Source organism: Erpetoichthys calabaricus, chromosome 8, assembly GCF_900747795.2.
Source record: "Erpetoichthys calabaricus chromosome 8, fErpCal1.3, whole genome shotgun sequence".
Classification (NCBI taxonomy): Eukaryota; Metazoa; Chordata; class Cladistia; order Polypteriformes; family Polypteridae; genus Erpetoichthys; species Erpetoichthys calabaricus.
Window position 1 is genome coordinate 17,844,056 of NC_041401.2, and position 25,301 is coordinate 17,869,356.

Here is a 25,301-nt window from a genome sequence, read left to right on the forward strand (position 1 = left end):
TTCTATTCTCGTCAATATCTGCCTTGTTTACTACCGGAACGGAAGTGAAGATTCTGGGGAAAAAACTGTGCATACAACTTATGCAAATACTGATTGGTGTATGGCTTTCAAATTCAATTTTAGGAGCCAAATTCCAGACATTTTCAAAATTTTACGAATTGTTCCCGGACAGTCCATGGCTAATTTAAAAAAAAAAAAAAAAAAAGCCTGGGAAAATAAAGACGGTGGGCAGCCCCAGACATGTAGACAGTAGGTGTTTTTGAGTGTGTATGTATATGTGTGTGTATTTAAACAGTGTTTGTTTGACTTTTTGAGGTGTCTATATATGTGTGTGCTGTCAGATCAAATGTCACTGAATATAATTTAAATTTATTTTAAAAAGGTCTTATTCAAATGCAAGGTTGCCATTCAATTGTCAAAGAATGGCAGTCTGTTTTATCTGCACTAATTTTGGCCTTGTGTTATTCCAAACACAGTGTGCAAAACTGCAGTATTGTACTCATCTGTTTTTCTACTTCAACAATCAGCTTTTTAGTAATTTTGAATGGTTAGTTTATCTTCATTAGTAAAAGTTACCGACAGACCACTTCACAACTTGCTTTTTTTTCTTTCTGTCTCAGAAGTGTAGAAGTCTACAAATAATTTTTCACAATGCTTCTCCAATGCCCTAAAAGTATTGTTCCATATCTGATTCTGTCTTATTCTCTATTACACTAAGATCTGTGACTACTGTTTAAGGTGAAGACCTGCTTATTAAAGTAGATGGGGGAAAATGACTGTCATAATTCATATTTTTCCTTTATTACAACACTCTAAAACCCTCACTTTAAATAGCCTCATCCACACTGATGCCACGTCCCACACTTAGTCTATGCTTTGGTTATTTTCCAGCCATCTCTATTAAAATGTTGCTGCATCTGTAAAGGAGAAAAAAGTAGACAGATTGTGTGTATCCTGCCTTGATACTGTGATGATCCTGCTTAACTGAATGAGTCCTATAAGCGGTATCTAGCCACTGTCCATTGTACACCTTTAAAATAATTTAATAAGTCCGCCTTTGACCTGCCTGCCCCTCTTACTTCGCTAACTGTTATCACCTTGTTGCTGTCTTAGTAACTGACCCTTATTCCTACCATTCTTAAACCATTTGCCTGTTGGGGACAAAAACACTAGACGATAACCCCTGTCACTCAAATTGTTCTGTGGAGGTGCCCTATACCTTCACAAAAAGTTCTTCCCCTGGGCTCCATCCCAACCGAGCTTCCCATACCTAACAGCTATTCATGCAGAAGCAAGACACGTCATATTACGTTTACACCGCAGAACGCCAACTGGGTGCTGCAAGTCATTAAGCAGGCTAACAGATTATTAGGTTATAGTGCATGATATGTAGAGTACAAGTCCAAGGAGGTTATACTTGGGCTTTATAACACACTGGTGAGACATCATCTGTAGAACTATGTACAGTTTTGGTCTCTAGGCTGCATACATGACATAGCAGTGCTGGATAAAGTCAAAGTAAGCATGACTTGGCTCATTCCAGGGCTACAGGGGATGAATTATGAAGAAACATTAAAAGATCTGAGCCTTTTTGGTTTAAGGGAATGAAGATTAAGAGGAGACATGAAATGTTTAAAATTATGAACAGAATTATCATGAGTTCATCAAGAACACAGAGACACAGTTAGTAACTAGTTAAGGGTAAATTTCACACAAGCATTAAGAAGGTTTTCTTCACACAGAGAACCACAGACACTAGGAACAAGTTACCAAGTTTTGTGGTAGACAGTAGGACTTAAGGGATTTTCAAAACTATAATTGATGTTATTTTAGAAGAATTAAGTGGATAGGACTGGTGAGCTTTGTTGGGCTGAATGGATAGTTTTCATCTAGATTGTTCTAATGTTCTAGTAATAACATGAAATGTAAGTATTTTTGTTCACTTGATGTATGCCTGGTAAGAGATGTAGGCAATGGACATTTTTCTGGAAATGTAAAATAACCCTCCAAAACAAAAATATCCATAGTTGTTTTTGAGCTGTATGATTAAAAATATATTTATAAGACATACCTTATATCATTTTCTCTGCTGGGATGTACTGTATGAAGTGACTTCCTGAGTGGAGACATGAGCGCAGCGAAAGAGGTTAAAGGGGGTCTGTAGAATGAGTTAAAGAAAGGCTGTTCAGCATCAAGAGAAATAAATGGAGGCATGACTGAACATATACAGTGTTCATAACTGTACAAATCTATATATTTATGTGGTTTGTAAAGACTTCTTTTGTATTTCTTATATATTTCTTTGGGGGTTTATGTATTTCACAATATATGTGCCTTTCAGATTTGTTGTTTTTTAAAACAGCAATTGAATACATCTTATGCAATTTTATTTATTTTTTTTATACAGAGGAGAATCCTGCTGAAGTGAACGACGCAAACACTGCTGGAAAACCAAAACGAAGATTTCCGGATTTTGGGTAAATTTAGTGATTTATATCTTCATGAAAACATGTTAATATTACATGGTAGGTAATATTGGCTGATCAGTATATTTTATTAGCATCTTTGTTAATGAGAGAGATAAAAAAGATACTGTTTAGAAAGTTAGTTTTCTCAGTAAGATTTTCAGGAATTGTATTGAAGCCATTAAATTAAAAATGTGTATCGTTATTACATTTCTGTGCCGCTTCACATTCTTATTTTTTAAAAGAAACCTACCCCACTGCTTTTTCAGGATTGTGTATAGTCAGAACTAAAATGTTATTTCTACCTAATTATTTTACTATTATTTAGTTTTGCTACAATTTTTGTTAAAGTTTTTTTTTTCTGATGTAAAAGTGAAAGGTACAGATATTTTCGCATCCAGACTTGATTTTTCTATAATTGAAAAACTTTGTTTTATGAGGTTGATTATGCTTTGGCTGTAAATGTTTAAACAGAAGATCTTTTTAAATGCCTTCTCTCTGTTTCTCACAGTAATTTTAGGAAGTGCTACTTGTATTACATTATTTTTGCAGTCAGAAGCTTGGCAATCCTCTTTCCTCCATATATTGTAAAGTGACTATGACTGAAAATATTTAAAATACCAGAAGTGATGACAAGATAATTATGCCATGTTTTTATTGTTTTAATGCAGTGTTAAACTAAAGTTAAAGTAATGGATCATTTTAAGTCAGTAAGTTAATGATTTTTTTGGGGTTTACAGTGGCCTTAGGAAATCTGGTGGCAAGGGGAAAAAGTCAGAAAAGGATGGCCTGAGGAGCTCAATAGGTAGCAGGTATGTTCAATGTCACATACAAACATGTTTGTGAAGAATGCACTGTCACAATCCTCTTTATGCTTCTCTTACATATAGTGCTGTCACATAGATACACACAAAAAGCAAGTGATTAATACTATTTCCTTTCTGCAACCGATCTGTCCTAGTGCTTTGTTTTTATGTATATAAATCTCATTATGTTTTTCTCATACGGCGCAAAAAATAGTTTAAAACTGTTTACAATAATTACATTAACTGTTTTTATGGTCTGAAGACTTCTTAATGTCTGTTCTAGTGTCTTAATGAAAATCTGTCTTCTGCATGTCAGAGTATGGCTAGACTTCTTCTCTATCCTTAGTGGACATCTTACTTTTTGTTTTACAGCTCCTGTTACTCTTATTTAGCAGCTGTATAAATTCATTTGACACTACATCAATGTTGTGTTCTCTAACACTCAGAATTGCATTTATTAGTTATTAGATGATTGTTCTTTATTCCTTTTTTCATTGGTGAAGGTATTTACTGTAATTTCTTTTAGCCTTTGTAGTATAGCTGAAATATATCTGCCATTAATGGATTTTGCATTTATTCGCTGGTGCTGTTCCACTTATTTCAATTTTGACTAATGGATATTTGTTTTTATTCTGTATTTCATGTAGAGGTTCTAGTGACTTGTTAGAATCATCTGGAGGAAATCTGTCTCCAGCAGATTCAGTGTCGTCTATCCCTACATGTATGCCTTTTCCCTGGTTTGGAGACAGCCATAAAGAGACTTCTTCATCAAACACTCATCTGCACAGTGCCCAGAGTGATACAACTGTAGAGAAAAACAGAAGCAAGGTGTGTGAACATTTTTTATTTGCTTTACTGATTAATAAGTAATTACTATCTTTAGTGCCCCTCCATCATTATACTTTGAAAGTATAAATATATTTTGTTTTTATTTTTGAATGCCTTTAGTATAAAGATGTGGAAGTTAGACTTTTATTTTTTGTTTAACCACTGAAGGTTTTAGCATTTACCTAAATGTAGGAGGTTGTATAAGCATATATGCTTTACTCTAAATTCTGTGTGTTCAGCACTGCATCATTTCTTAATGTATACAGTATCCTAATTTAAATAAATTTTCTTGGTAGTATTAGTCTACTATTTTTTTAAATCTCTGAATATAACAATGTTAAATATGAACATAACATTTTCAGTTGATCTGTATATTATATATGCATTCATAAAAAATAATTAAATGTCAAAGTTCTGTTTTCTCATAAATTATAGGTTGCATTTTGTCTAACAAAGTAAGTTTTAAATTTGCAGTATACTATTCGTATTATGCTATATTTGAATGAGCAGGTTAGGAAAATAAATTTATTAATTGGCAATATGATAAAGATAATTAAGATTATCCAGTTACGGTACAGTTTGGTCATTTCAAGCAATTTAAGGACTGTGAGCAGTTGGCAAGTTATGCAGTCTAAAAGTAATGTGTGAGAAAGGTGTTGCATTGTTAAAGTTAAGTCTCATGAGTGTGTGACTTGTTTAAAGTTGGTGTGCAACTAAAACATACACTTTTTAAAACTATTTTTGCTATAGAAGAATTTATATTGCTTTTCACAACAATCCTGTTGTTACTTTTATATACCTAAACTGCTTGTAGGTGTTGTTTGGCAGTATGGTATGAAGAAAAACATTTGGAGAGTGCAGCGTGCTACGTGCGGTACTGCTCTTTTTATACTGTGTGATTTGATAAGTCTGAAGAGGTTTTTGGTGGATAGGCCTGTTTGATAGTGACTTCAACAAGACTATAAAACCAGCAACTACGGTACTTAACAGTGAGACCTAGCAACAATATTTTGCATTCAGAACATGAAGCTGTATGAACCAAATAATCGTATGCCAATTTTTACAAGCACTGTATTCAGAAATCAGGTGACAGAAATTTTAAACAGGGACTGAGTGTAAAATACAAAAGTTACAAAACTGATGTGACTGTAGGTGTATCAACAAGTGGATCGATCATCTTCTCATGCAAAACAAAAAATTAAAAAGCTTTAGACAAATGTTTTTCACGGAGGGAACAAGGACACCTGCTGTGTAAAACGATCACTCTTAAACACATGGTGCTTCCATAGTAGTCAGCAGTTCTTTGTGTTTCATTTTTGTATTCATGCAGGGCTATTCTGGGTAAAAGTCCCTGCCCCCCCCCCCCACTAAAGCTGTCACATACTAATTTGAAGTTAGAATGTATCTGAATGTATTTTACACACCACTTTAATATTTGAAATATAATTCTGACATTCAAAGTTTTCGACTCCGTTTCGATTTACTGCAGTTGACACTCTTGTGTCATTTGCAGGGCGGGCCATCTGGTGAAGTGTATAATCAGGTTCGGGCTGCATCCATACTTTATGTGGAGCACTAATAACAAAGTGACCAATACGTACGAATACTAACAAAAAAATAAAACCATTTAATAAAGAGAGATTCATTTTCTTAATTAGAAAATGCCACTATTTTCAATTCCCAATATGCCAGCCAGCTCTGTGGGGTCCTTCAGCATCAGGTCTCTCTTACCCTGAGATTGCAGAAGGTTCCCCATCAGCGAGAAACATCCTGTGTGGTCCCAGTGCCAAACACAGGGAATTTTAGTGATCCCAAGAACATCAGACCATTTGCTCTTACTTCATAAGTCATGAAGACTTTTAAAAGGCTGGCCATGAAACATCTCCAACACCTGGTTTTGGAATATCTAAAAATGTCCTGTCTACCTTCTTATTTACCCTCTACTCAATGGACCTCCAGTACAATACTAGCACTTGCCATCTAGAGAAATTCTCAGATGACTCCATCATAGAATTTATTAATAATGGAGACTAGTTGGAGTACAGGAGTCTTTATTTTGTGCCACAGGGAAAACCACCCCTGGCTCAACATGAGCAAGAGAAAACAGTTGATGTGCCAAAGAGTCTCTGAGGCCAGTCACCATTCAGTGGGAGAATGTGGAATTGGTGCAGAGCTATGAGTACCTGGCGATTCACATAAACAGCAAACTGGACTGGTTTGACACACAATGGCACTGCACACAAAGGGCCAGAGTAGACCATACTTTCTGAGGAGAATCGGGTCTTTTGATGTATGCAGCAAGCTGTGGGAAACATTTTGCCAGTCCATAGTGGCCAGTGCATTGTTCTTTGTTGTGGTCTCCTGGAGAACCTGAGCTCAAAAGACCTACAATGCCTGAATTTATCAGGAAAGCCTGCTCCATCACAGGGATAATTGCCACAGGGTCATTCCTCTATGGTGTACTAAGAAGAGCCTCTGGGAATCTTTTCTGTCTGTTTCTATGAGGCAATTCTGTGCTTCCTCCTGACATCCCAGACTAAATACTGATACTGTGATAATCTATTTGTGAAGCAGTGGCCACTCTTTATGACACTTTTAAAGTGTTTACACTAGAACTTTAAGGATCAGAAAACTTGTAGACTAGATTAAGCCTATTCATATTTTTGTATGGTTATGTCATTGTTAGCAACTAAATAATAATAACAAGGTACATAAAGAAAATCATAACACAGCTTTTAGTATATTCAGATATTTCAGATAGCTCCAGTATGTGTATTATCAGCCTTCTTATCTAAACAAATTGCCATTAATGTGTGCATGTGCCTGATACTGATGCATGTACAACTGACATTACTTCCTGACCAAAAAAACTCAAAAATTTGTCAGGATAATTTAACACTTTTTCTAACAGTAAGATGAGCTGATTTATGCAAAAGTGCACAAATCCTAAGCCTACTTTACGTATCCATCACAATAAAAAAAAAAATACTGATATTGCAAAAAGTCCATACAATAAAAATATTGTGTGCATGTTTTGTTGGTGTTGTATTGCTTTCATTATTCTGAGGATAGTAAGAATTTCACTCTGTTGTATGCAATAAATTTGCATTTGAAGTGCAGACATGTGCATCTTGAACCTAATATCCCCGAGATGACACTGTGTCCTTCATTAGGGGTCAAGCAGTATAGTCTGATTCACTTCCTGGCTAGTTTACCGTAAACGATTCTGTCATCACTGTATGCCAGTTTTGAGAGTGAATGGCTTTTTAGTCAAGAGTTACAGATGAGAAAAGAAACTGGCTGATCTGTGTTACAGCAGAAATGTTACTGCTTTTTCGAAGTAACCTACCCAAAACATTTGAAAGTTAAACTGCATATTTATTTCAATTGCCAAAAATTACAATTAGGCATTTTTTTTATTGAAATTCCAGTGTAAGTGTTTGTATCTATTGCTACATATTCAAAATATTTACAGGAGATACTATTTATAAATGTTAAAATGCATTTATTTTTTTCTTAAGAAAGCTTCATTCACTATGGCTTATTAAACATAACATATTTTTGTTGAAGATGTAGCATCATTCCCCCCAAACCCCCCTAAAAGTACTTTGTATTGGCCTACGGTGTTCTTGAAGTACTTGGTATTGGCTGTCAAAAAATGGCAATTGCAGCCCTGCTATTAACATTGAATAATTGCATTTGCTTTATTAAAACAGCAATTCATTGTTTGAAACACCAATTTATGTACCTTTTCATTATTTTTCATTAAATAATCTCACTGGTACAATTTAATCAAAGTTGATGTTGAAATAAAGTCCAATAAAATTGTATTGATATTGCCTGCACCCAATTGAAAATTTCTTCCTACTTTATGCCTGAAGGTAATAAACATACATCCCATACCTTTCAACCCTAAAATTTAATGATGTGGCTTCAGGAAATGGATGGGTGGGTAGGTGGGTGCATGGAATAGTAAATTCTCACTATTCATGGATTCCATTCCCAACGAATCGCTTGTGTGCTGTTATGAAAGCGTAACCCATTTTGCAAAATCTGCGGTCTAATTGTGCCATTTCATAGAGAAAGGTCCTTGCTGTTGGCCATGGGATGCAGCTGGGACAGACATCAGTGAGTTATATTTGCTACCATTCCTTCCAGACCCTAACCCTATTTTTCTCATAGGATTAATGCTTTGGTTATCTGTTTTCTGTATTTGTAGGGATTTTCAGAAACGTACCACAGTGGATAACTGTAATTGACTGCATAAATATCTATAAGCTTAATTCAGTCATGGAGATAGTATAGTACAGAAAACCTTGCACCTTTTGAAGTCAACCATTATAGCAATTATAAGTTCATCCTGAAAACGGATAAATCACTGTAATGTTTTTGATTTAAATAACACATTGAATATAATATGGCATAATTGAACTTATTAAAGATATTTTAGAGGTAAAGAGTCTCTTTTTGTCTCAGTTCATCTTCTATTATCTTGAAACTTTTAGTGCAGCTAAGAAGTTCTAACGTACAATTAATCATTTAGGTTATTTTCCATATTATATTTAAGTCTTGCTTCACACACAAATTTCTGTGGGGGGTAGTATTCTCTGATGTATTTACTACTATGAAAAATTCTGATTTCTGTTTGCTGTGCTTCAGGGATCCACTGGGTTCAATTTGACAATACTAAATTTTCCTGCACCATTTTTCACCAAGTTATTTTTATAAGAAATAATGAAATTGAAGTACTTTTGCTGCAGGGTCTGGTGATGCCTTCCTTCACACAAGTGTATATTCACATTAGTATGTTTCGTAATTGGTGTGTTCACCTTTTTAAATTCTACTATAAATGTTAAATATATTGTGCATTAAGAAAGTGTTCAGACCCCTTCACTTTACACATTTTATGTTATAGCCTTATGCTTAAGTTATTTAAATTAATTTTTCCCCATCAGACAACACTCAATACCACAGAATACCAAAGCAAAATCATGATTTTAGAATTTTTTGTAAATGCATTAAATATAATAAACTGAAATTTACTTTAACAAGTATTTACACACTTTACACAGTACTTCTTTGAAGGGTCTTTAACAGTTTCTTGGGTCTGCAACCAGCTTTACATACCTGGATTTGGGAATTTTCTGCCAAACTTCTGAAGCTCTTTCAGGTTGGTTGGTGACCGTCAGTGGAAAGCGATTTATCAAGTTTTTCTAGAAATGTTTGTTTGAGTTCAAATTCAGGTTCTGGCTAGGCCATTTATAGAGTGCTTTGCTTTGTGCTTAGGGTCATTGTCCTGTTGGAAAGTGCACCTTCAGCCTCTTCTGAGGTCCAGAGTGTTCTGGAGCATGTTTTCATAATGAATATGTATGAACTTTTCTCTGTTTAGCTTTCCCTTACCCCTGACTAGACTCCCAGTCTGTGTCTCCAAAAAGAAGCATCACAGCATGATGCTGCTGCCACCATGCTTCATGTTAGAATGGCATTGCACAGATGATCAGCAGTGCTTGATTTCCCTGGGACTTGATGCTTAGAATTGAGGGCAGACAGTTGAATTTTGGTTTTATCAGACCAGAGAATCTTGTTTCTCACAGTTTTGAAAGCCTTTTAGGTACTTTTTTTTTTGCAATCTCCATATTTTTACATGTTTTCTGGCCTTTCTTTTATAAAGCCGAGATTTGTGAAGTGTTACAGTGGTGGTTGTGCTTCTTGAAGTTTCTTCCCATCTCCACACAGGTTCTTTGGAGCTCAGGTGACCATCAGGTTTTTGATTACCACTCTTGCCAAGGCTCTTCTCTCCTGATTGTTCAGTTTGGCTGTTTAAAACTTCAAACTGAAAATCATGGAGGCCACTGTGCCCTTGAATGTTTAATTCTGCAGAATTTTTTTTTGTAGTCTTCCCCAGATTTGTGCCTTCACACAGTCCAGTCTGTAAGCCATGCATGCAGTTCCTTTGACATCATGGCTTAGTTTTTGCTCTGATACGTATTGTCAGCTCTGGGAGCTTTTATAGATATAGGGGTGTGTGTTACTTTTTAAACTGTGTGTAATCCACTTAATTTATCAAACAAGGTGTAGAGGCAATCATGGTTAATAGAATGGGATGCACCTGAGACACATTTTTAAAATTTTTGAAAAACTTTGTGGGGGAGGGAATGTGAAATAATTTTTACTCTGTCATGTTTTCTGAAAAGAGAAATTCATTTAAACAATTTTAGCATAAGGCCGCAACAAAAAAAAAAAAAAAGTGACAGAAGTAATGCGGTCTGAATACTTTTTGAAGGCACTCTGTATGCACACATATCTTAGGCTAACAGAAGCATGTTTCTTGCATATGTGTTATGTTTTAGTTACATGTTCATTCATTTAAAAGAATTATATTTTTCACATTTTAAAAGCAGTGTTTTTTACTTTGTTACACGTTTAACAGATCATCAGTAATTTGAATTTATATACATTTCTTTTATATTGATAATGATTTACTTCAAATAAGTGTTATCCATGCAAGTAGAGAACTGTTATTTTTTTACGATTTATTTTTCTTTTCTTTAAACAGACAAACCTTTCCTGGTCTTCATTATTCAGTCGTTCATTAGATTTGGTATAGTATAACCTTTTTTCCCCTTAACACTTTAACCTGAAAGGGTGATAAATGCTATTCAAATTCAATCAAACTAATTAGTTTAATCATCTAACCACTAACACTGGAGAAAATGAATCAATTTAGTCCTCACTTAACCAGAAATCATGAATTTTAGAGTAGCATGAAACTGCTTTATTAAGTGAAATCTTAGACTCTTTAATCAATAATTGACAAAACCCTGAACTAACCTTCATTTATTAGATGTGATATTGCCTGTCATTCATCGACTGAAAAATTTTGCATAATATTGATAACATCCCAAATCTTTTAAATTATGTACATTTATAATTCTACATAAACAGTTTTAACATTGTTTAAAAATCTAAACCTCTTTGATATTTACATATAGTACTTGGATAATATATTTTGTAATATCTGGATTATTTTATTCGAAGTGTCACTATTTTAAGTAATAACAAATAATGCCAAAAGTGCTCCTGTACAGACCAGGACTTCATTTTTTACTGAGCATATTTGCCCACCAACCCTAAACAGACTTAGGTTTTTTTTTCATTCAAGGAATATAAATAGTTAAAATATTTCCATTGCTCTTCTCCGTGGTGCATTTGGTGGGGGTTGCATGGGGTTGTGATAACCTAGTCTACATGTGTTTTTTGTTTTGGGAAAAAAGCATCTGACCGTGTCCCTTGGCATGTGTTGGGGGAGCTGCTCTAGGAAAATGGGGTAACAGGGCTGTTCTTGCATGCTATTCATTCCCTATATGAACACAGTGTGTCTGAATACTTGGCCTTAAGCTGAATTTGTTCTCTGTGGGTATCAGATATATGAAGATTGTGTTTTTTGACCTTTCCTGTTTGTGGTTTTCATGGACAGGCTATCAAGGCACAGCTGTGCATGAGTGTGTCAAGTTGGGGAGGCTAGGGGGGTAGAATTGTTTCTTTATGCAGATATAAGATTGACTTCTCTGCCTCATCTGACTGTAACCTTTGGCACGCACTGGAGTGATTTGTTGCCAAGTGTGAAGAGGCTGGGATGAGGATTGGCACCTCTAAGTCTGAGGTCATGGTTCTCTCTCGGAAAAGAGTGATTTGATCTCTCTAGGTGAGAAGAGAACAACTGTCCTTTGTGTAGTAGTTCAAGCATATCGGGATCTTGTTCATGAGTAACGGAAAAAGGAAACGTGAGATTGACAAGCAGATTGAAGTGTTGGCAGCTGTTTTGCAGGTGCCGTACCAGTCTGTGATGGTGAAGGGGAGCTTAGTCTAAAGACAAAACTCTGTTTACCAGTTGATCGACATCCATGTCACCGCCTATGGTGATGAGCTGTGGGTATTCACCCATAGAATGAGATTACAAGTACAAGCAGCAGAAGTGAGGTTTCTTTGCAGGGTGGCTGGGCTTAATACTGCATGTTAGGTGAGATGCTCAGTGATTTGGAAGCATCTCAGAGTAGAGTTGCTGCTACTCTGGATCCAGAAGAGCCAGTTGAGTAGGTTGGGACATGTTGTAAGAATGCCCCCTGGGTGGATTCCCCTAGAGCAGTTCCAAGCACATCCCACTGAGCGGAGACCCTATGACAGACCCAGGACATGCTGGTGGGATTAAGCTCTTGGGTGGCTTGGGAATGCCTGGAAATTCCCCAGGTAAAACTAGAATCTGGGGCTGGGCCCAGGGAAGTCTATTCTGGCCTGCTATCACTGCAACCCTCACCAGGAAAAGCAGATGGGAAAGTAGGAGGATATTTACATTGCAATGTAGTGTGTAGATTCCTTAAGTGAAGCAAAATGAAAAACGGGTGGATATAATGTGCTTTGGCTTGTAGATAGACCAAAGTGAATTCATCGAGTTACATATTCGGAATCGCAGGTTACTGTCATAAAATCTTTTTATTATAAAAGAAACTCTTGATACGGGACAAGACTTTTGCCAAGAGATTTTTTCAAGTGTCGCCCTCCACTCAACCATTTCAGGTTAACGGCCCATGTCCACAGTCCTCTCATCTCTCATTCATGTGAATGCTTTTGTCAGACAGTTCATGCGCTCGCAGCTCTTACAAATTTTTGTTTTCCTCACTTTAATTAACCAATAAAAGAAGAATTATTATGTCCAAATCTTATTGAAGACTTTCATCCTGAAGTGTTATCAACAGAAGAAACGAAGTCAAACAAATTAACACAAAAATTGTCGACCGGTTGTATGGCAAATTGGTTAAATGCATATCGATATACTATGTTGAAACAGTTGGTGGTGATGGTGCGGAAAATGAAAACATCAACTTACAATATCCCGTAGAATAACTACAAATGTTAAGACCATCTGGTCTTCCTTCTTTCAACAGTAATTCGGCCAGTGGATGTATCGTAATGTTATTGCATAATTTATGCACGAGTGATGGGCTATGCAATAGGACAAGATTAGTATTCAAAATTGGTTGAACAATTCTGACATGTAAAATTTTAACAGGCAACAAGAAAGGTAATGTAGTACATCTTCCGTGGATAACATTAGACACCAAAAAAAGATCTTGATATGCCATTCATATTAAAACATTTACAGTTTCCTGTTAGAATAGCTTTTGCTTTGACAAGTAACAAATCACGGACAAACATTCGAAAAAGTCGGTTTATTTATTAGAGCAGTGGTTTTTCAATCTGTGGGGTGGGCCCCCCTAGGGGGGTGCGAAGTAACAAAAAGTGGGATGCAAAGATGTGAAAAAAAAAGAAAACAAGGATCAAAAATATGAAAAATACATCTATTGAAACCAAAACAAATTAACTTAAACTACATTCTGATACTAGAAAACTAAATATAGTTAGATAAATGTCGATCAAAGTTAAGTAGGTATAATAAAATATGCATCTATGATATATCATTAATTAAAAAAGAACAAATTGGTATTAGTGGGCTCCTTTCAATAAAACGTTAGGGGGGTTGCGATTAAAACTGTTATGAAAACTCGGGTCACAAATACTTAGTTTGAGAAATGCTGTATTAGAGAGAGAGAAACGATTTTCACTCACAGGCAGTTATACGCTGTGTTATTACGATGTAACTCCAAACACAGAATCAAAATTCAGTGCGATATTGATGAAAAATTAATTCCAAATATTGTTTTTAATGAAGTTTTACAGTAAAAGTGTAAGTTTAAAACGTATTTGCGTGTTAATTTCAAAGCCAAACAGAATGAAAACGTATAACGCAACGAATACCTCACATGCAACATGAAACAGTTTTCTTTCAATTTATTACGTTTTACTATTTTTTACAATGGTTATTTATTTGCTGTAATGTAAAATAGGTCTATTATGCATATGTAACAATTCCCATGAAAATAACAATCTGCTTAAATTGTATATTCGCATCTCCATACGCAAGTGGCAGAGCCGCAAAGTGCCTAGTGTGTAGTGCCCGCCCGGGTTTTGGCGAGCGAAGCGAGAAGGGGGCAGAGCCCCCCCTAGTTTTTTAAACAATAAAACTTCTGCTTTGTCCAGCATTCTGGGCTATCACCTTGCTTGGATGTAGGGTTGTCTTTTTTTTTTTGTCTTTCAGGATTTTCTCCTTTATAGCATGAAAAACAGAAAGGAGTGATTAGGGATCTCTGGGTTTGTGGTAGTATTGTAGCTTGACTCTGTTCCTTTTTCCCAATTTTATTTTTTCATACGTGAAAGCTTGTTTCTGTATGTAGAGACTTAAGTACACTGCTTTATACATACTGAACAGTTCTGTACAGTGTACAATTAACTCATCTCCTACATTAAATTAAACAATCTTAACTTCTCAGGCTTCAGTATTCTCAAAATCGGTCAATCTGTGCATTACTATGGTACTTAAAGTTCGTTTTTTTTGTATACTTCATGGATTTGACACACCAAAAAACAGTAAGTGGTAATCATAGAACTGTAAAAGTGCATAAGCAGCATTTGATTTACGCTGTCAGGACTGAGAAAGTAAAAGGACAGAATAAAAAGTGAGGTGATACTTCAATTAAAATTTTAGAAGTAGAGAAATGTTCCTGCCAACTTCAAACACTATATATATATATATATATATATATATATATATATATATATATATATGCAAGTGTGTATAAGTTCGTTTTTTTTGTTCAAGATCCTGTGGGTAATGTTTAGTTGATATTTTACACTTGGCCTTTAGTTGAATTTTTATTTTATTTTTTTTGTTTTAGTTATCCTTTTTGTTAGGGTCTGAGTACAGTAACTGACATTTCTGTGTGTTTGCAATTATTTGTGTAGCTTCTAACCACTTTTCCACATTTCTGTTAAGTGGTCATATTCCTGCATTTAATAAGACATCTTGACCAGCTTTGTTTTGAGAAGCAATTGCACTCATTTTTGTGCATGTTAATTTGTGGGAAATTGTCGACAATAGCAATATTGTCCGTATTGTTCATACTAAACTTTCAAGTATTAGGGCCTGAATTAGCATATTCAGTTTGTCTATATAGATCCTTTATTGTAGTAATTAATGTGTTCTTATGATCTGTTCATATTAAAAAATGTATTTGCATAAACATTTTGACTTTGTATATCCACAAAGGGGGTGGTGAGACTCCTAGCCAAAAGAGTTGTTTTTTTTTTTTTTATATATATATATTTATTGTAATAAATCTTTTTCCCATAATTAAATAACAAGAAATATGTAGAGGCAGGTTCAGAAGTTTCCTTGCATTAAAGCAGTCCTATTTGTTTTCACTAAAAAAACATACCATATTCATACTAATAAAGTAAGGGATTGGCATTTATACATTTTATTACATGATATTTAACAATAGGTAAACATACACATAAAGATTGATCAAGCTCATTGCCAGCTTATGTAAAGTCCACACATAAGTAGTGATTTGCATCGTAAATTAATAAGTTAGAATGTACATCTATAAGTTGATTCAGTGACGATTGCTGTGAATAATTATTTTCTTTGTTATTAACTCCATGGAATGGTCCTACAAGCCCCTGTGTCACAGAGCAGTCCCCAAATAGCTCAAGTCATATGCGGCAAATACACCTTTTATCACTCTGACTTACAGCAGTCCTGCATTTGCATACAAATAGTAGAGAAAAGCCAAGCAAAATTACACCTTTTATTGGCTAACTAAAAAGATTACAATATGCAAGCTTTCGAGGCAACTTGGGCCCCTTCTTCAGGCAAGATGTAATACATGTATTACATAATAGATGTATTACATCTTGCCTGAAGAAGGGGCCTGAGTTGCCTCGAAAGCTTGCATATTGTAATCTTTTTAGTTAGCCAATAAAAGGTGTAATTTTGCTTGGCTTTTCTCTACATTCATAATGGCTAACACGGTACAACACCCTAGTACTACATACAAATAGTGAGATTACTGGTTTTGTTGACTGTTACGGAATTCTACAATTTAAAAGATAAACCCTCATTGGGTCCTAAGTTGTTTTCAGGTTTCTCTTTTCACTTTGTCTTATTAAACTGTATGATCAACTGTATTTTTAAATACCAAATAAAACCTTTTTAATTAACTTTTGATTGTTAAAAATGGCCTCAGAAAGCACTTATAAAAGGCTGCAGGCTGTTGAGATAGGCTGCATTTTCAGTATAAAAATAAATTACACAGCTGATGCTGTGATGGACTGGGTAATTCTTGTTTTATATTGTATAAAACAGAGTTGTGACTTTTGTATTTGTTAAACTGTTCTAAAACGTACTCTTTGGCATCATCAAAGCGTTTGTTTTTTTTCTTATTTTTTAAATGTAACATTAGTTAAGATTTTTTCTCTTAACAACACAGTGGTCTGACTCTGTGTACTACATTCTGATATTGTACTCATATTTTTTCCTGCATCTACATGGGTTTTGTTCTGAGTACTTGGGGCCCCAAAGACATGTGGGTGTGAGTGTCTCCTGCAGTGGACTGATAATCTGTACAGAGAGGGTTCCTACTTTGTGATCAGTGTTGCCGGCCTAGGCTCTGGCACCAAGAACCCTAAAAACGTAGTTGAAAACTTCAAGAATGTTGTCTTGGCTTCCTTTCCAATATCATGTTATGTTCTACAATTCATGTAAGCCTTTTTGTTAACGAATTATCTGTTTGGAAGGTGTTTGTAGTCCATCTCTTTTGGTCTCAAATGAGTGTGTCTGCCTGGTTAATGCATTCCTTGTTTCCACTTGTTCCAGAATATATCTGGCATAGATGATTCAAATCCTGGCAGTCCGTGCTCTGATTTGACAGGTTTAGTGGCAGAACCTAATCTATCAGGGCGTTCACATACTTTAATCTTCTCTTCAAATGAGGTGAGTTTCAGTTAATGCGGCTTATGTCTTTCTGTTGTGCTGTGTTGTGCTTTGTTGTGTTGTTTTGTTGGTAGTGAAAAATGTAGAAACTAAACAACTGACTTGTATAGTAATTGTTTTGTTGCATGTATCTTGTTTCATTTTAAACAACTGGCCATGTTAGAATGTCTGTTGTTGGTGGTTTGTGTCCTTTCTCCCCTGTACATTTCTTAAAAAACATTTTAAAGATTTCCATCAATAATTTGGAAAAGACTTAACAGTTTAGTTTCCCATATATTTTAACCAATTGTTTTGCGCTCTGAATGCAGTAAAGTTTGCTATGTATCTAGGTTTCAGCAAGATCTGAAAAGAAAACTGACAGGCTACCAGAATAGCGCATATTAGATTGGAAATACTGTGAAGAACAATTGTCGCGAGAAGTAAACCAGAATTCTTTTTTAAAATTTTTTTTAAAGTGCCTTTTTAGTGTATTTTAATCATAACAGATCAGATTGGAGTCTTTTGACAAGTCAAATCACCATAAATCAGGATGGTTTTATTGTATTGTTTATCTGAAACAAGTTTGTTAAGCAGTCATCACTGTGCACGGCTATACATTTTCCCCTTTCTGTGTAATGAGAAATGCTTATTGTCAGCATAAAAGAATAATAATCAGTCAGAACTCAACAGCAAGCACAATTTCTTTATTAAGTGGAATTATACTTAATTGGAAGCACTTTAGGTGGTTGACAAAGTAATGGAAACACCTAATAAAAAAGGAGTTGTAAATAAATCACAGTTACAAATGCAGCTGCAAAGGTGAATCGTGTTTGATTGCCAGTTAGCAGTATGTGTCATCTGTAAAAGAAATCTTACAGTCAGCACCTTGATATGCAAGTTTTCAAAACAGCGCAAAGTAGCTGACAGACTTCCGAAAAAAACACATACTCGGTTCCTGAATTTCTGGTGCATTGGTCACACAGTGCAAAATCCTTTCATTTGTAAGGGGTAATGCGACAGTATATATATATATATATATATATATATATATATATATATATATATATATATATATAAAGTACACAACCTATCCAAAAGACTGCTCTCCACCACAGAACACAATATTCTCTCCAGAGGATTAAAATTCAATTATAAGGACGCATCTAACATGAACTTCCTCGGTTCGTTAGAACATATCTTAGCAACTGAAAAAATACCAACAGAACAGGCACAAGAAATAAGATGCAACGTCGCCAGCCAGCTACACACAAGGCAACCAACCACACGTATTCTGGCAAGTGAACAGAAAGCTCTAAGATCTTTACGGAATGACAACAGCATTATTATTACACCAGCTGACAAAGCAGGCGCAACTGTTATCCTAGACAGAGAACAATACTCCACAGCTATGGAAGAAATGCTTTCGGACACTAATACTTATCAACAGCTAAATGACGACCCAACAAAAACTACACAGAATAAAATAAACTATACTCTGACCAAACTCCGAAATGGTAACCGCCTGGATGTACAGAACTTTCACAAAATGAAATCCAATGATGCTAACTGCCCGGAATTTTATGGACTCCCAAAAATACACAAAACACCACTAAAATACAGACCAGTGGTTAGCCTAATAGGCGGACCATCATACAACTAGTCAAAAAGACTTTTCCAACTACTTAAACATTTAACCGACGACTCAGATTATTCCGTCAACAGCGCGGAGTCGGCATTACAGCGCTTGAATGACGTATCCATCGCCGAGGACGAGATCATCGTCTCGTTTGATGTTATATCGCTATACACCAGGATCCTGATCCAACTGGCCACAGAAACATTATTAATGAAACTGGATAGTGACCCCACCATAGAGACAAGAACCAAACTGTCCATCAAAGACATAATGCACCTAATATCACTTTGCCAAAAAACGCACTTTCATTTCAACGGCAAGTATCACACACAGAAAGAAGGCATGCCGATGGGATCACCGTTATCTGGACTCCTAGCTGAACTGGTAATGCAACGATTTGAAAACATAGCTTTATCCCAGATTACACCCAAAATTTGGATACGCTATGTAGACGACACATTCGTCATATTAAGAAAGAACCAGCTGAATGAGTTCTTCAATCATATTAACACAATATTCCCTGCAATCCAGTTCACAATGGAAAAAGAAAACAACTTCCTGGACATTTACATCAAAAGAAATAGTGACGCCACCCTGACCACAAGTGTTTACCGCAAACAATGCTACGCAGACAAGATCCTACACTACGCCAGCAACCACCCGGTATCTCATAAACGGAGCTGCGTGAAAACCCTATTTAAACGAGTCCACACGCATTGTAATACCAAGGAAACAAAAATTAATGAAAGACGCTATCTGTTTCAACTTTTCACCTCGAATGGATACTCAAAATCATTCATTAATCGGAGTCTACACAGCAGATGCCAAAGGAATCAGCATACAATCGACGTAAATCAGAACCCCCACCCCACCTGGCATTCACTCCCGTATCACCATAATGTGTCAGAAGGCACGGCACGCACCCTGACCAAGTGGGGCATCAAAATAGCACATAAACCCACCAACAATCTGCGCATGGTCCTGTTTAATGCTAAAAACAAGAAATCGACAGCCGAAACACGAAACGCAGTTTATAGTATTCCATGCAATTCTTGCTCAGCTGTATACATAGGACAAACGTCAAAAAAAATCTCAACACATGTACAGGAACATCGCAACGCCGTCAGAAGAAAGGACGCACTATCCTTGATATATGCACATACTAAAGCGACAGGACACACATTCAACTGGGACAACGTAAAAGTAAAATTTATGGCCAGTACAAAAAGCGCCAGAGAGTTGGCCGAGTCTTGGCTATCAGATGAAAACGCCATCAACAGACACTTGGACATAAACCCAGCATATGCCAACTTAAGAAGGACATATAAACAATGATTAAACTATACAACCCCCCCCCCCCCCCCTTGATTATACTGACTTAGTCACCGCCACCCACCCACCCCCCAATACTGAATGTGATGCTATATATTGCCTTTGATTCTTGTAAGTCTAAGCATTATCCTCTGATGAATAAAACTATTTTATGATACGTGATTCGTTTTTTCTCCCTTTGTGGATCTCCAACTGCAAATATGCAAACCGTATCACAGACCTTCTCTTCCATATATCCATATATATATATATATATATATATGCTAAATAGGCGGAGTGCTGGCTCTGAGGCTAAGGATCTGCGCTGGCAATCGGAAGGTTGCCAGTTCGAATCCCGTAAATGTCAATAGGGACTCTGCTCTGTTGGGCCCTTGAGCAAGGCGCTTAACCTGCAATTGCTGAGCGCTTTGAGCAGTGAGAAAAGCACTATATAAATGCAAAGAATTATTATTATTATTATTAAGACTACCTGGAAATTAGTTAAAATTAGTTCTGATCTCCTTCTGCTGTTCAGTGCAACAACCAAGGATCATCCACTGATAGTACTATACTACAAATTCTGGTCTTGATACAATACTAGTATGGTATTATGTCCGGTACACTTCAACTGACAATTCGTGCCTTAAAAGGGCAAAAACAAACATATACTGAGAATCTTTAGTAAAGCAAAAGAATTATTATTACACTAAAGAATTATTATTATTATTAAATATTGACAGGCTCACCAATAGGAATAGAGTGTCGGTTCATGGCATAGTTAATAAATTGCCTTAAAAGTACAAGACATCTTGTGGGAGTCAGTAGCTCCTCTGATTGCTTTGTGTGGTGATATAATAGAGGGTGTTTCATAAAGTACGCAGTTTTTAAAAATGTAATAAATCAGCCAAAAAATTGAAGCAAAATTCAAAATTTTTATTTAATTTCATTCACCATATACTTCGATTTAATAATGAAAAATGATATCAAGCATATGTCCACCTCCACTTTCTCTGCAACCAGTCATCCGATTGTTGAAATTAACGATAACTCTTTCGCAGACGTCCCTGTCGATTTCGCCGATTACCCATTGAATTTCCCTCTTCAGTTCGGCAATCATTTGAGGTTTGTTCACACAAATTTGTGACTTCACATATCCCCATAAAAAGAAGTCACAAGGTGTGCGGTCACATGACCTCGGAGGCCATTCTTGGTCTCTCCGTGAAGCAAGATCAGACGCTCAGGGAATTTTTCAGGAAGCAAGGTGTCTCCCGGGATGTATGGCTGGTAGCCCCGTCCTGCTGAAATCACATTTCATCAATTCCGTCATCCTCCATTGCTTCCAGAGTAGGCCACAAAAAGTTTAGTGATCATGTCCTGATAACGGCTGCCATTTACAGTAACTGAATTTCCAGCATCATCTTCAAAAAAGAAGGGGCCAATCACACTTCCTGCCCAAAATTACACAAAATCATGGCTCGTAGGGAATGCATTTCATGCTCTTGGATCACTCTAGGGTTTTCGTCACCCCAAATGCAGCAATTTTGTTTGTTGACACAAACAAAATGGAAATGTGCCTCAAAACTGAAGATTATTCTTTTTGAAAAATTGTCGTCCTCTTGTTCCAAAATCCAATCGGCGAATCTTCGCCATTTTGCATGATCTGCTGGTTTCAGCTCTTGTGTCAACTGAATCTTGTAGGGGTGCATATGAAGATCTTTTTTCAGTATTCAATACACCGAAGATGGTGACATACTCAGCTGTTGTGAACAACGGCGAAGCGACTTCATGGGGCTTACATTCACACTGTCTTGCACTACCGCAATGTTTTGTTGCGTTTGAACATTACGGTTTCGATCGGGCGATTTTCTGGTTGCAACTGACCCAGATTCCTCGAATTTCTGTACCAACCTCAAAACTGTTGTTGTAGTTAGGGGCATCACATCCAAAGATGGCACAAAGTTTACAGACAGTCTCTGCGCACCACTCCCTGTGTTTGTAATGAGTTTTCACAATAAGAATGTGTTGCTCGTAACTGAACCACTCCTGGCTACTAAATGGAAAAACGACAAATGGTCTTCTAATTGGAGTGATAATAGATAATGAAAATGATAGGAACAGTGCTGACAACCTTCAAACAAAAACAATTCCACGCAATTCAAAAACTGCATACTTTATGAAACACCCATCATGACTTTACAAAGTCATTTTACAAGTACCCTATGGTGTTAACACGGTTCTTTGTGATTCACTTCCCATTTCCAAGATAAAAATAAATCCTTACACCCTGCCAAACAAATTCTAGAGTAATTTCATGAGCACCACGATAAACTTTCATGGCATCACCTGATCCAAATATAATTGTACCTTTAATAATAATAATTCATTACATTTATATACAGGTGCTGGTCATAAAATTAGAATATCATGACAAAGTTGATTTATTTCAGTAATTCCATTCAAAAAGTGAAACTTGTATATTAGATTCATTCATTACACACAGACTGATGTATTTCAAATGTTTATTTCTTTTAATGTTGATGATTATAACTGACAACTAATGAAAGTCCCAAATTCAGTATCTCGGAAAATTAGAATATTAATTAAGATCAATGCAAAAAAAGGATTTTTAGAAATGTTGGCCATCTGAAAGGTATGAACATGAAAAGTATGAGCATGTACAGCACTCAGTATTTAGTTGGGGCTCCTTTGGCCTGGATTACTGCAGCAATGCGGCGTGGCATGGAGTCGATCAGTCTGTGGCACTGCTCAGGTGTTATGAGAGCCCATGTTGCTCTGATAGTGGCCTTCAGCTCTTCTGAATTGTTGGGTCTGGCGTATTGCATCTTCCTCTTCACAATACCCCATAGATTTTCTATGGGGTTAAGGTCAGGCAAGTTTGCTGGCCAATCAAGAACAGGGATACCATGATCCTTAAATCAGGTACTGGTAGCTTTGGCACTGTGTGCAGGTGCCAGGTCCTGTTGGAAAATGAAATCTGCATCTCCATAAAGTTCGTCAGCAGCAGGAAGCATGAAGTGCTCTAAAACTTCCTGGTAGACGGCTGCGTTGACCTTGGACCTCAGAAAACACAATGGACCAACACCAGCAGATGACATGGCACCCCAAACCATCACTGACTGTGGAAACTTTACACTGGACCTCACGCAACGTGGATTCTGTGCCTCTTCTCTCTTTCTCCAGACTCTGGGACCTTGATTTCCAAAGGAAATGCAAAATTTACTTTCATCAGAGAACATAACTTTGGACCACTCAGCAGCAGTCCAAAGGTGAGACGCTTCTGACGCCGTCTCTTGTTCAAGAGTGGCTTGACACAAGGAATGCGACAGCTGAAACCCATGTCTTGCATACGTCTGTGTGTGGTGGTTCTTGAAGCACTGACTCCAGCTGCAGTCCACTCTTTGTGAATCTTCCCCACATTTTTGAATGGGTTTTGTTTCACAATCCTCTCCAGGGTGCGGTTATCCCTATTGCTTGTCCACTTTTTTCTACCACATCTTGTCCTTCCCTTCGCCTCTCTATTAATGTGCTTGGACACAGAGCTCTGTGAACAGCCAGCCTCTTTAGCAATGGCCTTTTGTGTCTTGCCCTCCTTGTGCAAGGTGTCAATGGTCGTCTTTTGGACAACTGTCAAGTCAGCAGTCCTCCCCATGATTGTGTAGCCTACAGAACTCGACTGAGAGACCATTTAAAGGCTTTTGCAGGTGTTTTGAGTTAATTAGCTGATTAGAGTGTGGCACCAGGTGTCTTCAATATTGAACCTTCTCACAATATTCTAATTTTCCGAGATACTGAATTTGGGACTTTCATTAGTTGTCAGTTATAATCATCAACATTAAAAGAAATAAACATTTGAAATACATCAGTCTGTGTGTAATGAATGAATCTAATATACAAGTTTCACTTTTTGAATGGAATTACTGAAATAAATCAACTTTGTCATGATATTCTAATTTTATGTCCAGCACTTGTAGTGCTTTTCTCGGTACTCAAAGCGCTATCCACACCCTTTATGGTGGAAGTGTCAAAAATGAAGCCCTCAGGCAAGACCAGCCCTTGGACCTTTTCAAAGCAGCCTGATAATTTGCTTCAAGACCTCTTTTAACATGCATTTCATATACAGATTGTTTCTGTATATAATTTATATTTTACAATGAGTCTGCATTATCTGCTTGCTGTTTGTTTGTACTGCATAGTGCACCGTTGATACAAACTGGGAAACTGACCCAGCAGGAAAAAGCAAAAAGAAGGTAACATGTCACACTGTCGTAAAGAATTTAAGCATTTTAACGTGATGCCAAAGATTTGACATGAAGAAGATGGTAGCACAACTTCATACATCTACTACCACTCCACTCACTTTTTACAGGTGTCAGGGATGGCAGCGGTTCTGTAGCTTACCTGACTATTGCTGCTTCCCTTCATGATTCTTTTGTCTTTTCCCCTGACTTTATTGACGTGAGTGGATAGAAAATACATTCGCATTTCCACTTGTGTTAAATGTGATTGCTATCCATTTGTGACGAACTCCAAATGCTACGAATTCTTGCACATGTCTATACTGCCACTGTAACCTGACTTTATGCACTGATGTATTTTTGCACTTGATGCTGTTTTTCAACCTCCTGGTAGCTCTCCTATCCTTGTGCCATGACAATAAAAAGAAAAATGAGGTAGCGCCCGGACCAGCAGATTAAATAATGTTGTCCGAGTCCAGCTAAATGTTTGCTACCAACCCCAAATATGAGATATGTTTCATCCATGTACAATATGTTCTGCAACAGGCTTCGCAATACAGTACCTCCACACCTTATTGGGTCCTTGCAGCAACACAGAAAATAATAAATAAGTAATGTGTAATTTTTTGGGAAAAAGAAAAAATTAGGATTAAAACAAATTCAAAATAGGAATTAAAATGTATAAATCCTTTAATGCTTCAGTTTAAACCCCCCAAAATATATTTATGCAGTATTTATTATTGTAAAGTTTGGTGTTTCACTCATTGTGAACATTTACATTGGCACTTTCAATCTATCCTGCAAGTTAACTGGTGCCTGGCCTTTTTAACCAAAATGACATGTTTATAACATTCTAAAAATAACACATTTTTACAAAATCACCAATCAGTATATACAGTAGACAACATCATATCTGAAGATACAGTAAATGAATGGCAATATTGTGCACTGGCATGTAGCTTTGAAATGCATAGAAGCTGTTTTGATTATTGGAAGCTTGCAATGTGGGGAGGCTGCACAAGCTACAGTATCTCACAAAATTGGGTACACCCCTCACATTTTTGTAAATATTTTATTATATCTTTTCATTTGACAACACTGAAGATGTGACACTTTGATCCAATGTAAAGT

The 25,301-nt window shown here is 36.5% G+C and overlaps 1 protein-coding gene across 4 annotated transcripts in view; it reads left to right on the forward strand.

The window, feature by feature from the left end:
* ppp1r9ala (protein phosphatase 1 regulatory subunit 9A-like A) overlaps positions 1–25,301 on the forward strand; it is a 138,686-nt gene that overhangs the window by 102,557 nt on the left and 10,828 nt on the right. Inside the window, exons 14-18 of one of the 4 annotated variants that reach the window (XM_028806289.2) lie at positions 2,408–2,477; positions 3,206–3,277; positions 3,919–4,099; positions 10,656–10,700; positions 16,872–16,988. In XM_028806289.2, coding sequence (XP_028662122.2) covers positions 2,408–2,477; positions 3,206–3,277; positions 3,919–4,099; positions 10,656–10,700; positions 16,872–16,988 — 485 coding nt within the window. The remainder of the gene's footprint in view (positions 1–2,407; positions 2,478–3,205; positions 3,278–3,918; positions 4,100–10,655; positions 10,701–16,871; positions 16,989–25,301) is intronic. The other 3 variants (XM_028806290.2, XM_028806291.2, XM_028806292.2) reach the window with 3 other exon arrangements.